Genomic DNA, 15,651 nt, shown 5'->3' on the forward strand with positions numbered 1-15,651 from the left:
AGGTGTTTTACAGGGTCAGTCATAGTAGTATGATAGGTGTTGTTGTACAGGGTTAGTCATAGTAGTATGATAGGTGTAGTTTTACAGGGTCAGTCATAGTAGTATGATAGGTGTTTTACAGGGTCAGTCATAGTAGTATGATAGGTGCTTTACAGGGTCAGTCATAGTAGTATGATAGGTGTTGTTGTACAGGGTCAGTCATAGTAGTATGATAGGTGTTGTTTTACAGGGTCAGACATAGTAGTATGATAGGTGTTGTTGTACAGGGTTAGTCATAGTAGTATGATAGGTGTAGTTTTACAGGGTCAGTCATAGTAGTATGATAGGTGTTTTACAGGGTCAGTCATAGTAGTATGATAGGTGCTTTACAGGGTCAGTCATAGTAGTATGATAGGTGTTGTTTTACAGGGTCAGTCATAGTAGTATGATAGGTGTTGTTGTACAGGGTCAGTCATAGTAGTATGATAGGTGTTTTACAGGGTCAGTCATAGTAGTATGATAGGTGTTGTTTTACAGGGTCAGTCATAGTGGTATGATAGGTGTAGTTTTACAGGGTCAGTAGTATGATAGGTGTTGTTTTACAGGGTCAGTCATAGTAGTATGATAGGTGTTGTTTTACAGGGTCAGTCATAGTAGTATGATAGGTGTTGTTTTACAGGGTCAGTCATAGTAGTATGATAGGTGTTGTTGTACAGGGTCAGGCATAGTGGTATGATAGGTGTAGTTTTACAGGGTCAGTAGTATGATAGGTGTTGTTTTACAGGGTCAGTCATAGTAGTATGATAGGTGTTGTTTTACAGGGTCAGTCATAGTAGTATGATAGGTGTTGTTGTACAGGGTCAGTCATAGTAGTACGGGGCAAGTTAGGGCTAGCTATAATTAGGATGGTACAGTACAGTGGTCGTGTTCCAGAGGACTGAGAGGACAATTGGTGCTGTTCCAGAAGACTGAGAGGACAGTTGGTGCTGTTCCAGAGGACAGTTGGTGCTGTTCCAGGGGACTGAGAGGACAGTTGGTGCTGTTCCAGAAGACTGAGAGGACAGTTGGTGCTGTTCCAGAGGACAGTTGGTCCTGTTCCAGGGGACTGAGAGGACAGTTGGTCCTGTTCCAAAGGACTGTGAGGACAATTGGTGCTGTTCCAGAGGACAGTTGGTCCTGTTCCAGAGGACTGTGAGGACAATTGGTGCTGTTCCAGAGGACAGTTGGTGCTGTTCCAGAGGACAGTTGGTCCTGTTCCAGGGGACTGAGAGGACAGTTGGTCCTGTTCCAGAGGACAGTTGGTCCTGTTCCAGAGGACTGTGAGGACAGTTGGTGATGTTCCAGAGGACAGTGAGGACAGTTGGTGATGTTCCAGAGGACTGTGAGGACAGTTGGTGATGTTCCAGAGGACAGTTGGTGCTGTTCCAGAGGACTGAGAGGACAGTCAACACACTTGAATTAATATAATATACTGGTTAGATGGGGTTTAGCTATATAATATACTGGTTAGATGGGGTTTAGCTATATAATATACTGGTTAGATGGGGTTTAGCTATATAATATAATATACTGGTTAGATGGGGTTTAGCTATATAATATACTGGTTAGATGGGGTTTAGCTATATAATATACTGGTTAGATGGGGTTTAGCTATATAATATACTGGTTAGATGGGGTTTAGCTATATAATATACTGGTTAGATGGGGTTTAGCTATATAATATACTGGTTAGATGGGGTTTAGCTATATAATATAATATACTGGTTAGATGGGGTTTAGCTATATAATATACTGGTTAGATGGGGTTTAGCTATATAATATACTGGTTAGATGGGGTTTAGCTATATAATATACTGGTTAGATGGGGTTTAGCTATATAATATACTGGTTAGATGGGGTTTAGCTATATAATATAATATACTGGTTAGATGGGGTTTAGCTATATAATATACTGGTTAGATGGGGTTTAGCTATATAATATACTGGTTAGATGGGGTTTAGCTATATAATATAATGGTTAGATGGGGTTTAGCTATATAATATAATGGTTAGATGGGGTTTAGCTATATAATATACTGGTTAGATGGGGTTTATCTATATAATATAATATACTGGTTAGATGGGGTTTAGCTATATAATATACTGGTTAGATGGGGTTTAGCTATATAATATACTGGTTAGATGGGGTTTATCTATATAATATAATATACTGGTTAGATGGGGTTTAGCTATATAATATACTGGTTAGATGGGGTTTAGCTATATAATATACTGGTTAGATGGGGTTTAGCTATATAATATACTGGTTAGATGGGGTTTAGCTATATAATATACTGGTTAGATGGGGTTTGGCTATATAATATACTGGTTAGATGGGGTTTAGCTATATAATATACTGGTTAGATGGGGTTTAGCTATATAATATACTGGTTAGATGGGGTTTAGCTATATAATATACTGGTTAGATGGGGTTTAGCTATATAATATACTGGTTAGATGGGGTTTAGCTATATAATATACTGGTTAGATGGGGTTTAGCTATATAATATACTGGTTAGATGGGGTTTAGCTATATAATATACTGGTTAGATGGGGTTTAGCTATATAATATAATATACTGGTTAGATGGGGTTTAGCTATATAATATACTGGTTAGATGGGGTTTAGCTATATAATATACTGGTTAGATGGGGTTTAGCTATATAATATACTGGTTAGATGGGGTTTAGCTATATAATATACTGGTTAGATGGGGTTTAGCTATATAATATACTGGTTAGATGGGGTTTAGCTATATAATATAATATACTGGTTAGATGGGGTTTAGCTATATAATATACTGGTTAGATGGGGTTTAGCTATATAATATACTGGTTAGATGGGGTTTAGCTATATAATATACTGGTTAGATGGGGTTTGGCTATATAATATACTGGTTAGATGGGGTTTAGCTATATAATATACTGGTTAGATGGGGTTTAGCTATATAATATACTGGTTAGATGGGGTTTAGCTATATAATATACTGGTTAGATGGGGTTTATCTATATAATATAATATACTGGTTAGATGGGGTTTAGCTATATAATATACTGGTTAGATGGGGTTTAGCTATATAATATACTGGTTAGATGGGGTTTAGCTATATAATATACTGGTTAGATGGGGTTTAGCTATATAATATAATATACTGGTTAGATGGGGTTTAGCTATATAATATACTGGTTAGATGGGGTTTAGCTATATAATATACTGGTTAGATGGGGTTTAGCTATATAATATACTGGTTAGATGGGGTTTAGCTATATAATATAATATACTGGTTAGATGGGGTTTAGCTATATAATATACTGGTTAGATGGGGTTTGGCTATATAATATACTGGTTAGATGGGGTTTAGCTATATAATATAATGGTTAGATGGGGTTTAGCTATATAATATACTGGTTAGATGGGGTTTGGCTATATAATATACTGGTTAGATGGGGTTTAGCTATATAATATACTGGTTAGATGGGGTTTAGCTATATAATATACTGGTTAGATGGGGTTTGGCTATATAATATACTGGTTAGATGGGGTTTAGCTATATAATATACTGGTTAGATGGGGTTTAGCTATATAATATACTGGTTAGATGGGGTTTAGCTATATAATATACTGGTTAGATGGGGTTTAGCTATATAATATACTGGTTAGATGGGGTTTAGCTAAATAATATACTGGTTAGATGGGGTTTAGCTATATAATATACTGGTTAGATGGGGTTTAGCTATATAATATACTGGTTAGATGGGGTTTAGCTATATAATATACTGGTTAGATGGGGTTTAGCTATATAATATACTGGTTAGATGGGGTTTAGCTATATAATATACTGGTTAGATGGGGTTTAGCTATATAATATACTGGTTAGATGGGGTTTAGCTATATAATATACTGGTTAGATGGGGTTTAGCTATATAATATAATGGTTAGATGGGGTTTAGCTATATAATATAATATACTGGTTAGATGGGGTTTAGCTATATAATATACTGGTTAGATGGGGTTTAGCTATATAATATAATATACTGGTTAGATGGGGTTTAGCTATATAATATACTGGTTAGATGGGGTTTGGCTATATAATATACTGGTTAGATGGGGTTTAGCTATATAATATACTGGTTAGATGGGGTTTAGCTATATAATATACTGGTTAGATGGGGTTTAGCTATATAATATACTGGTTAGATGGGGTTTAGCTATATAATATAATATACTGGTTAGATGGGGTTTAGCTATATAATATACTGGTTAGATGGGGTTTGGCTATATAATATACTGGTTAGATGGGGTTTAGCTATATAATATACTGGTTAGATGGGGTTTAGCTATATAATATAATGGTTAGATGGGGTTTAGCTATATAATATACTGGTTAGATGGGGTTTAGCTATATAATATACTGGTTAGATGGGGTTTAGCTATATAATATACTGGTTAGATGGGGTTTAGCTATATAATATACTGGTTAGATGGGGTTTAGCTATATAATATACTGGTTAGATGGGGTTTAGCTATATAATATACTGGTTAGATGGGGTTTAACTATATAATATAATATACTGGTTAGATGGGGTTTAGCTATATAATATACTGGTTAGATGGGGTTTAGCTATATAATATACTGGTTAGATGGGGTTTAGCTATATAATATACTGGTTAGATGGGGTTTAGCTATATAATATACTGGTTAGATGGGGTTTAGCTATATAATATACTGGTTAGATGGGGTTTAGTTATATAATATAATATACTGGTTAGATGGGGTTTAGCTATATAATATACTGGTTAGATGGGGTTTAGCTATATAATATACTGGTTAGATGGGGTTTAGCTATATAATATACTGGTTAGATGGGGTTTATCTATATAATATAATATACTGGTTAGATGGGGTTTGGCTATATAATATACTGGTTAGATGGGGTTTAGCTATATAATATACTGGTTAGATGGGGTTTAGCTATATAATATACTGGTTAGATGGGGTTTAGCTATATAATATACTGGTTAGATGGGGTTTAGCTATATAATATACTGGTTAGATGGGGTTTAGCTATATAATATACTGGTTAGATGGGGTTTAGCTATATAATATACTGGTTAGATGGGGTTTAGCTATATAATATACTGGTTAGATGGGGTTTAGCTATATAATATACTGGTTAGATGGGGTTTAGCTATATAATATACTGGTTAGATGGGGTTTAGCTATATAATATACTGGTTAGATGGGGTTTAGCTATATAATATACTGGTTAGATGGGGTTTAGCTATATAATATACTGGTTAGATGGGGTTTAGCTATATAATATACTGGTTAGATGGGGTTTAGCTATATAATATACTGGTTAGATGGGGTTTAGCTATATAATATACTGGTTAGATGGGGTTTGGCTATATAATATACTGGTTAGATGGGGTTTAGCTATATAATATACTGGTTAGATGGGGTTTAGCTATATAATATAATGGTTAGATGGGGTTTAGCTATATAATATACTGGTTAGATGGGGTTTAGCTATATAATATACTGGTTAGATGGGGTTTAGCTATATAATATACTGGTTAGATGGGGTTTAGCTATATAATATACTGGTTAGATGGGGTTTAGCTATATAATATACTGGTTAGATGGGGTTTAGCTATATAATATACTGGTTAGATGGGGTTTAACTATATAATATACTGGTTAGATGGGGTTTAGCTATATAATATACTTGTAAGTTAATACCTGTCTATTCAATATACTTCCATTTCATATGCGTTAATGGTGAAATGTAATGAATACAAACCCCACACACTGCTTCCTTGGTGACGTTATGGTTTCATTCCATGATATTATATAGAGAGAGGCAGCTGTGGAGACATTGTGCGTTATCTATCGCCATCAGACCTCAACTAAATGAGTGAACCTGTAGTCAGCATTTCCTTGTACTGTGTACCATGTGTATATCCTGTACATATGACAAATAAACTGGGCTTGAGTGACGTATTGGTGTCTAACAACATCACATGACCAGGGGTCATGGGGTCAAATGTTTTGGTTGGAGAGATCGGCACATAATGACCCTTTAAACAACGTTTGTCATCAAATGTCAATCTGTCACACTAACTTTCATTCTTCAGATGGCTCCAGATTAAACAGTATGTTTATTTCCTGACTGAACACCAATCACTGATCTGGTACATACAAGTAACAGGCTACATTCCAATAAGGGAGTCACACAGAAGGAGAGAATTCTCTACGTGACTGCCAGCCATTTTGGCTCCATGGGCTGTGTCTGACATGGCACCCGGGTTCTGGTCAAAAGTAGTGCAGCGAATAGGCAGCCATTTTGGCTCCATGGGCTGTGTCTGACATGGAACCCGGGTTCTGGTCAAAAGTAGTGCAGCAAATAGGCAGCCATTTTGGCTCCATGGGCTGTGTCTGACATGGCACTTGGTCAAAAGTAGTGCACCGAATAGGGAATAGGCAGCCATTTTGGATGCAAGCCATGTTCCAAAGCGCAGTCAGCTGTTAAAATGTATTTGAGGGCACCACGGCGACTCCCTCACACCCTGCCCGGGTTGTGGAACTTTCCGCTGTACTTCCCGTGGTTGTGGAGGTCAAAGGGGCTGAGGACCCTCCTGACCCCCAGCATGTTGCCCCTGGCGATCCTCTGGAAGGTCCAGGGGTTCTGGTTGTTCTGCTCCATGTCCTGCTGCTCCTGCTGCATGGCTGCCAGGCTCTCTCTAGACACTACCTGGTGGAGAGAGGGGTCAGAGGTTACACTAGGTCAGGTATAGTGTTCCTGCTCCATCGCAGCCAGGTTCTCTCTGCTTACTACCTGGTGGAGGGGGGTCAGAGGTTAGAGGTCAGATTTAGGATTGGAATCAGAGGAAATGATAGACATGTCTTTAGAATCAGATTTATAGTCCTCCCTATAAGGTGGCATGGTAGAATGTAATGAGGTCTCTGATGCTACCACAGTAGAATGTAATGAGGTCTGATGCTACCACAGTAGAATGTAATGAGCTCTCTGATTCTACCACAGTAGAATGTAATGAGGTCTGATGGTACCACAGTAGAATGTAATGAGGTCTCTGATTCTACCACAGTAGAATGTAATGAGCCCTCTGATGCTACCACAGTAGAATGTAATGAGGTCTCTGATGCTACCACAGTAGAATGTAATGAGGTCTCTGATGCTACCACAGTAGAATGTAATGAGGTCTCTGATGCTACCACAGTAGAATGTAACGAGGTCTCTGATTCTACCACAGTAGAATGTAATGAGGTCTCTGATGCTACAGCAGTAGAATGTAATGAGGTCTCTGATTCTACCACAGTAGAATGTAATGAGGTCTCTGATTCTACCACAGTAGAATGTAATGAGGTCTCTGATTCTACCGCAGTAGAATGTAACGAGGTCTCTGATTCTACCACAGTAGAATGTAATGAGGTCTCTGATGCTACCGCAGTAGAATGTAATGAGGTCTCTGATGCTACCACAGTATAATGTAACGAGGTCTCTGATGCTACCACAGTAGAATGTAATGAGCCCTCTGATGCTACCACAGTAGAATGTAATGAGGTCTCTGATTCTACCACAGTAGAATGTAATGAGCTCTCTGATGCTACCACAGTATAATGTAATGAGGTCTCTGATGCTACCACAGTAGAATGTAATGAGGTCTCTGATTCTACCACAGTAGAATGTAATGAGGTCTCTGATGCTACCACAGTAGAATGTAATGAGGTCTCTGATGCTACCACAGTAGAATGTCCCAGGACTACCTGACATGATGACTCCTTGCTGTCCCCAGTCCACCTGACTGTGCTGCTGCTCCAGTTTCAACTATTCTGCCTTATTATTATTCGACCATGCTGGTCATTTATGAACATTTGAACATCTTGACCATGTTTTGTTATAATCGCCACCCGGCACAGCCAGAAGAGGACTGGCCACCCCACATAGCCTGGTTCCTCTCTAGGTTTCTTCCTAGGTTTTGGCCTTTCTAGGGAGTTTTTCCTAGCCACCGTGCTTCTTCACCTGCATTGCTTGCTGTTTGGGGTTTTAGGCTGGGTTTCTGTACAGCACTTTGAGATATCAGCTGATGTACGAAGGGCTATATAAATAAATTTGATTGATTGATTGAATGTAATGAGGTCTCTGATGCTACCACAGTAGAATGTAATGAGGTCTCTGATGCTACCACAGTAGAATGTAATGAGGTCTCTGATGCTACAGCAGTAGAATGTATTGAGGTCTCTGATGCTACCGCAGTAGAATGTAACGAGGTCTCTGATGCTACAGCAGTAGAATGTAACGAGGTCTCTGATGCCACCACAGTAGAATGTAACTCGGTCTCTGATGCTACCACAGTAGAATGCAACTCGGTCTCTGATTCTACCACAGTAGAATGTAATGAGGTCTCTGATGCTACCACAGTAGAATGTAATGAGGTCTCTGATGCTACCACAGTAGAATGTAATGAGGTCTCTGATGCTACCACAGTAGAATGTAATGAGGTCTCTGATGCTACCACAGTAGAATGTAATGAGGTCTCTGATGCTACCGCAGTAGAATGTAACGAGGTCTCTGATGCTACCGCAGTAGATTGTAACGAGGTCTCTGATGCTACCACAGTAGAATGTAACGAGGTCTCTGATGCTACCGCAGTAGAATATAACGAGGTTTTTGATGCTACCGCAGTATAATGTAATGAGGTCTCTGATGCTACCACAGTAGAATGTAATGAGGTCTCTGATGCTACCACAGTAGAATGTAATGAGGTCTGATGCTACCACAGTAGAATGTAATGAGGTCTGATGCTACCACAGTAGAATGTAATGAGGTCTCTGATGCTACCACAGTAGAATGTAATGAGGTCTCTGATGCTACCACAGTAGAATGTAATGAGGTCTCTGATGCTACCACAGTAGAATGTAATGAGGTCTCTGATGCTACAGCAGTAGAATGTAATGAGGTCTCTGATGCTACCACAGTAGAATGTAATGAGGTCTCTGATGCTACCGCAGTAGAATGTAACGAGGTCTCTGATGCTACCACAGTAGAATGTAATGAGGTTTTTACTGCTACCACAGTAGAATGTAATGAGGTCTCTGATTCTACCACAGTACAATGTAATGAGGTCTCTGATGCTACCACAGTAGAATGTAATGAGGTCTCTGATGCTACCACAGTATAATGTAATGAGCCCTCTGATTCTACCACAGTAGAATGTAATGAGGTCTCTGATGCTACCGCAGTACAATGTAATGAGCTCTCTGATGCTACCGCAGTAGATTGTAATGAGGTCTCTAATGCTACCACAGTAGAATGTAATGAGCCCTCTGATTCTACCACAGTAGAATGTAATGAGCTCTCTGATTCTTCCACAGTAGAATGTAATGAGCTCTCTGATTCTACCACAGTAGAATGTAATGAGCCCTCTGATTCTACCACAGTAGAATGTAATGAGCCCTCTGATGGTACCACAGTAGAATGTAATGAGGTCTCTGATTCTACCACAGTAGAATGTAATGAGGTCTCTGATTCTACCACAGTAGAATGTAATGAGGTCTCTGATTCTACCACAGTAGAATGTAATGAGCCCTCTGATGGTACCACAGTAGAATGTAATGAGGTCTCTGATGCTACAGCAGTAGAATGTAACTCGGTCTCTGATTCTACCACAGTAGAATGTAATGAGGTCTGATTCTACCACAGTAGAATGTAATGAGGTCTCTGATGCTACCACAGTAGAATGTAATGAGGTCTCCGATTCTACCGCAGTAGAATGTAATGAGCCCTCTGATTCTACCACAGTAGAATGTAACGAGCTCTCTGATGCTACCACAGTAGAATGTAATGAGCTCTCTGATGCTACCACAGTAGAATGTAATGAGCTCTCTGATGCTACCACAGTAGAATGTAATGAGCTCTCTGATGCTACCACAGTAGAATGTAATGAGCCCTCTGATTCTACCACAGTAGAATGTAACGAGGTCTCTGATGCTACCACAGTAGAATGTAATGAGCCCTCTGATTCTACCACAGTAGAATGTAATGAGCCCTCTGATTCTACCACAGTATAATTCAATATCCCAAGCCTAATAGGGAACTAGTTTTTCCCCCCCAACATATCCCTGCATTTAGAGGAGCAGATGCTACTGTGATTGGCCAGCACCACCCCTAGATGTGGCCCTTTTATTAACCCTTTAAGTGTCCCCAGTGGGGAGCTGACCTTGGCAGGGAAGGGCAGTTTCTTGGCCACTTCCTTGAGGATAGGCTCCACCTCGCCCAGTTCCAGCCGTCCCCCAACCTCCACAATCATCCGTCCGTACTTCACCGGTGTGACGTAGTGGTCTATGTTCCCTTTGCCCCCGCCCATCCTCTGGCCCAGGCCCTTCCTGGTGATGGGCTTGTAGGGGGCGTTAATACGCCAGCGGGCGAAGGTGGTGCGAGGGTCCATCCTCCTGTTGATGGTCAGACGCATCATCTCCATGTGACCAAAGTGGAGGTAGCCCCCGCCCAGCGCCTGAGGAGAGGAGGATGATTAGATAAGAAGTGGAGGTAGCCCCGCCCAGCGCCTGAGGAGAGGCGGATGACAGGAGGAAGTTTGAAACAGTGAAGAAATAAATGAACTTTTATCAATCACAGAACAATTCTGGAACATTGACCTTTAGGGGGTTGTTTTGATCAATATAACTACATCCACAGACCCTGATGGGAGATTATTTTAACACATAACCCTCGTAGGCATGTAGACGGTGTTCTCTGTATTCAACACACACTCACCACGATGCCGTACTGTCCCTTGGTGAAGGTGTTGGCTGTCTGGGCTGGTCCCTGGATGTCTCTTAGCTTCTTCATCTCCTTCCTCGCCTTCTTAAAGTTGGGCACCTTGTTCAGAAACTTCAGCTTGGGTCTTTCAGGTAGCACAACCTCTACAGGGGTCACAGAGAGGGGGTCACAGAGAGGGGGTCACAGAGAGGGGGTCACAGAGAGGGGGTCACAGAGAGGGGGTCACAGAGAGGGGGTCACAGAGAAGGGGTCACAGAGAAGGGGTCACAGAGAGGGGGTCACAGGGAAGGGGTCACAGAGAGGGGGGTCACAGAGAAGGGGTCACAGAGAAGGGGTCACAGAGAAGGGGTCACAGAGAAGGGGTCACAGAGAAGGGGTCACAGAGAAGGGGTCACAGAGAGGGGGTCACAGAGAGGGGGTCACAGAGAGGGGTCACAGAGAAGGGGGTCACAGAGAAGGGGTCACAGAGAGGGGGTCACAGAGAGGGGGTCACAGAGAGGGGTCACGGTAAACAGTGTATGGAGTCTGGGTGATCTTGACCTGTAGCCAAAGTGTGTGTGGTCAGAAACCTTGACGGATATGATGCAATGTTGTTATGATGCAAACTGAATGCTTGACCACCATGACCATCAAACTTGTCGCCATTCTAGATAAGAGGTTCAACACAATGATTCATTCATTCTAGATAAGAGGGGTTCATCAACACAATGCTTCATCCATTCTAGGAAGCCAGTTCAACACAATGATTCATCCATTCTAGATAAGAGAGGTTCAACACAATGCTTCATTCATTCTAGATAAGAGGGGTTCAACACAATGCTTCATTCATTCTAGATAAGAGGGGTTCAACACAATGATTCATCCATTCTAGATAAGAGAGGTTCAACACAATGCTTCATCCATTCTAGGAAGCCAGGTCAACACAATGCTTCATCCATTCTAGGAAGCCAGGTCAACTGATTGAATGCTGAAGGTACATGGCAAAGAAAGATGCTTACCGCTGTAGTCTGGAGGCACCTCATATGTCTTCATCCCAGCAGACAGGACCTTCCGATGACTCTGCAGGACACCTAGACAACAAACAATCATAGTTTTATATTGCTGCTAGCTAGCTAAAGCCGTTAGCTAGAAAGCCCAGCTAATATAATAGTGGCTGCAGGCAGCCAGTCAAGCGTGTTGCAAAAGATTGCAAGAATACAGCATGAGCATTTATTTAAGATCATCAAGCTGGTTGGTTTGTAGGGCAACCATTCACAGCTAGCTAGCTCCTTCTTCGTCTAGCTGGTTGGTTTGTAGGGCAACCATTCACAGCTAGCTAGCTCCTTCTTCGTCTAGCTTGTTGGTTTGTAAGGCAACCATTCACAGCTAGCTAGCTCCTTCTTCGTCTAGCTGGTTGGTTTGTAGGGCAACCATTCACAGCTAGCTAGCTCCTTCTTCGCCTAGCTTGTTGGTTTGTAGGGCAACCATTCACAGCTAGCTAGCTCCTTCTTCGTCTAGCTGGTTGGTTTGTAGGGCAACCATTCACAGCTAGCTAGCTCCTTCTTCGTCTAGCTTGTTGGTTTGTAAGGCAACCATTCACAGCTAGCTAGCTCCTTCTTCGTCTAGCTGGTTGGTTTGTAGGGCAACCATTCACAGCTAGCTAGCTCCTTCTTCGCCTAGCTTGTTGGTTTGTAGGGCAACCATTCACAGCTAGCTAGCTCCTTCTCCATCTAGCTGGTTGGTTTGTAGGGCAACCATTCACAGCTAGCTAGCTCCTTCTTCATCTAGCTGGTTGGTTTGTAGGGCAACCATTCACAGCTAGCTAGCTCCTTCTTCGTCTAGCTTGTTGGTTTGTAGGGCAACCATTCACAGCTAGCTAGCTCCTTCTTCATCTAGCTGGTTGGTTTGTAGGGCAACCATTCACAGCTAGCTAGCTCCTTCTTCATCTAGCTGGTTGGTTTGTAGGGCAACCATTCACAGCTAGCTAGCTCCTTCTTCGTCTAACTGGTTGGTTTGTAGGGCAACCATTCACAGCTAGCTAGCTCCTTCTTCATCTAGCTGGTTGGTTTGTAGGGCAACCATTCACAGCTAGCTAGCTCCTTCTTCATCTAGCTGGTTGGTTTGTAGGGCAACCATTCACAGCTAGCTAGCTCCTTCTTCTAGCTGGTTGGTTTGTAGGGCAACCATTCACAGCTAGCTAGCTCCTTCTTCTAGCTGGTTGGTTTGTAGGGCAACCATTCACAGCTAGCTAGCTCCTTCATCTGGACTGACAGGCTCTCGGCAGGACCGACAGGCTCTCATCAGGACCGACCCGACAGGCTCTCATCAGGACCGACCCGACAGGCTCCCGGCAGGACCGACCCGACAGGCTCTCGGCAGGACCGACCCGACAGGTTCTCAGCAGCACCGACAGGCTCTCAGCAGCACCGACAGGCTCTCAGCAGCACCGACAGGCTCTCAGCAGCACCGACAGGCTCTCAGCAGCACCGACAGGCTCTCAGCAGCACCGACAGGCTCTCAGCAGCACCGGCAGCACCGACAGGCTCTCAGCAGCACCGACAGGCTTTCACTTCTTTCCTACTGATAAACCTTTTGGCCTCAACCACTCTGCCTCCCTTCACATTTTCTTTAATATCATCTGTGAACATATTGGGACACCAGCGATGACTCTACTCAACCAAGCATAAGAACCCGGGACATGACTTTTCATCTTCTTCCCATTAAGCTTTTCCAATTGCATCATCTTCCCTTGATGAGCCTGACAACTACAAAATATTTGCAATCTACCTTTTCTAATGAACCGGGCCAGTTTGACTTCACACCTCTCTCTTTCTCTATGACATTGGTTAGTCGGATAGTATGTAAATGAAGCCCTGTGGTCTCAAACACCATCACGACTTTCCACTACAACACATCACTACTATTGTTTCCTGCCTTGGCCCTCTTTATGCTTTCTTTACTAGACGCTCCATCGCTTCCTGCATCAGGATCTCTCTTCTTCCTGTCTTTCGGACTACAGCCCATTCAGATCCGTGACCCTCATCCTTCCGCTCCAGATCACAACTGGCTGTTTCTTCTCCAATCTTTTCTCCATTTCGTCCACACTAGTTACTCGCGTCCATTTCCAACATGTGCTAGTTGTCAAGCCCGCTCTCACACTCAAAACACGGGCCAGTCTTGTCATGTTTTTTGATGAGATAAAGAACATTATAAAGAACATTGAACAGTTTGCAGCGTGACAGGTCTACCCCTCGTCCGCAAACCAGCTACTGTGACAGAACCTTACCTTGGAGCCCCGTGGATCTACCAGTGTTGGCCAATCCGACAAGAGCAGATTTGAATAGAGAAAGCATAGCTGCAAGTTATGACTATTGACTATGTTCGAAATTGATATTTTATGTTATCGTCACCATCATTTCAAATAAACAACTATTAAAGGTTACGATAAATAGGTTCGTTCATAAAATCACGCGTTGCACAAGGTCACGCCGCTATGAAGTGGGCAAGAATGACTAAGTACTTCCGGGTTCCGGATTTTTGCAACCCTTCAGAATAAAAGTCCCGAAAATGATGGAAAATGAATATAATTATTAATATATTTTATACCAAGTTATCATACAAAGAATAATTAAAAGTAGTTCTATAAGATCTTATGTCTTAAAAAATATATATATATATGTCAAGCCTACATGATCAACAATGTTTTTTGTTTGTGTAAGCTGATTGGTCACTCTTTAAGGGCCACAGAACGAGCAGTGACTCTCCTTGGGTTGTACACTCTATGGATTTGTAAACTAGAGGTGGTCCTGAGTAGAAATTGGAACCATATTACTGCGACACAACGAACAGGAAATTGTGTACTACGGTGCAGTATGTCCAATATGAAAAACGTACTGAACATCGTGCAATATGAAATGGGCTAATTAACGATGGGATTTAACCAGATAAATGTAAATAAATGTCATTTTAAATGTAATAAGTATTTATCATAAGAGGAACCATACACAATAACTGGTAATGCTGCATACTCCAAGAAATGGTCAAATCTCACCTTTATGGTAAAAAAATCATTATACATTGCTGAGGTGTATATTATTATCTATATTATTTTCGATTAATCTCTGCATGTACTCCCGTGATGAACCCGCTCTCTCCTACTGTGCTACGATGTCAGGATTGCAGGCACGTACTTTGTCAATGGCTGTGACGTAAAGTTCAGCCAGGAGATGATGGACAGTCGGGAAGAGCGAATGAAAATGGTAGGCGGGACATTCCAGGCTCAGAAAATGTACTACTGTATCCATGGGAACCAGGGCTATTGCTCAATACACGCCATTGATTTATAAGCGATTTTATTTTATTTTATTTTACTAGACAAGTCAGTTAAGAACTAATTCTTATTTTCAATTACGGCCTAGGAACAGTGGGTTAACTGCCTTGTTCAGGGGCAGAACGATATATTTTTACCTTGCCACTACGTACAAGAACCACGGTACAAGAACCACGCAGGTCCCCTAAACAGAAAAAGTGTTTTCTAAAGTTAATTATTATAATAATATTATTATTCATATTGTTATTACTATCATTATTAATAGTAGCATTATAAATCATTGTTTTGTTTATTTATATTATTGTTGTTACCATAGTAACTATCTAATAATCATTACTTTTAATGCTGTTAACAATAATGTCAATGCTATAATATTATTTGTGCTATAAAGGCGATTCACTTTATTATTATTTTCATATTGTTAATCAAAAGTATGCTAACATTTCTTTATAAAATGTTACAAATTTCGACCATTTGTATTATTTTTCACCCAACTTCATTGCGGGACTTTTATTTTAAAGG

At 41.2% G+C, this 15,651-nt stretch overlaps 1 protein-coding gene across 1 annotated transcript; it reads right to left on the reverse strand.

The window, feature by feature from the left end:
• Positions 1–6,161: 6,161 nt before the first annotated feature.
• LOC149975358 (large ribosomal subunit protein uL16m-like) lies at positions 6,162–14,330 on the reverse strand. The gene is made up of 5 exons (XM_090206695.1): positions 14,086–14,330; positions 11,819–11,890; positions 10,815–10,963; positions 10,261–10,554; positions 6,162–6,773 (listed from the first exon to the last, which is right to left on the reverse strand). The coding sequence occupies exons 1-5, from the start codon at positions 14,150–14,152 to the stop codon at positions 6,582–6,584; spliced, it is 774 nt and encodes a 257-aa protein (XP_090062821.1). The 5' UTR covers positions 14,153–14,330; the 3' UTR covers positions 6,162–6,581.
• Between the last annotated feature and the right edge of the window lie 1,321 nt (positions 14,331–15,651).

Source organism: Oncorhynchus mykiss, chromosome 18 (assembly GCF_057628025.1).
Source record: "Oncorhynchus mykiss isolate SJ-2025 chromosome 18, ASM5762802v1, whole genome shotgun sequence".
Taxonomy (NCBI): domain Eukaryota; kingdom Metazoa; phylum Chordata; class Actinopteri; order Salmoniformes; family Salmonidae; genus Oncorhynchus; species Oncorhynchus mykiss.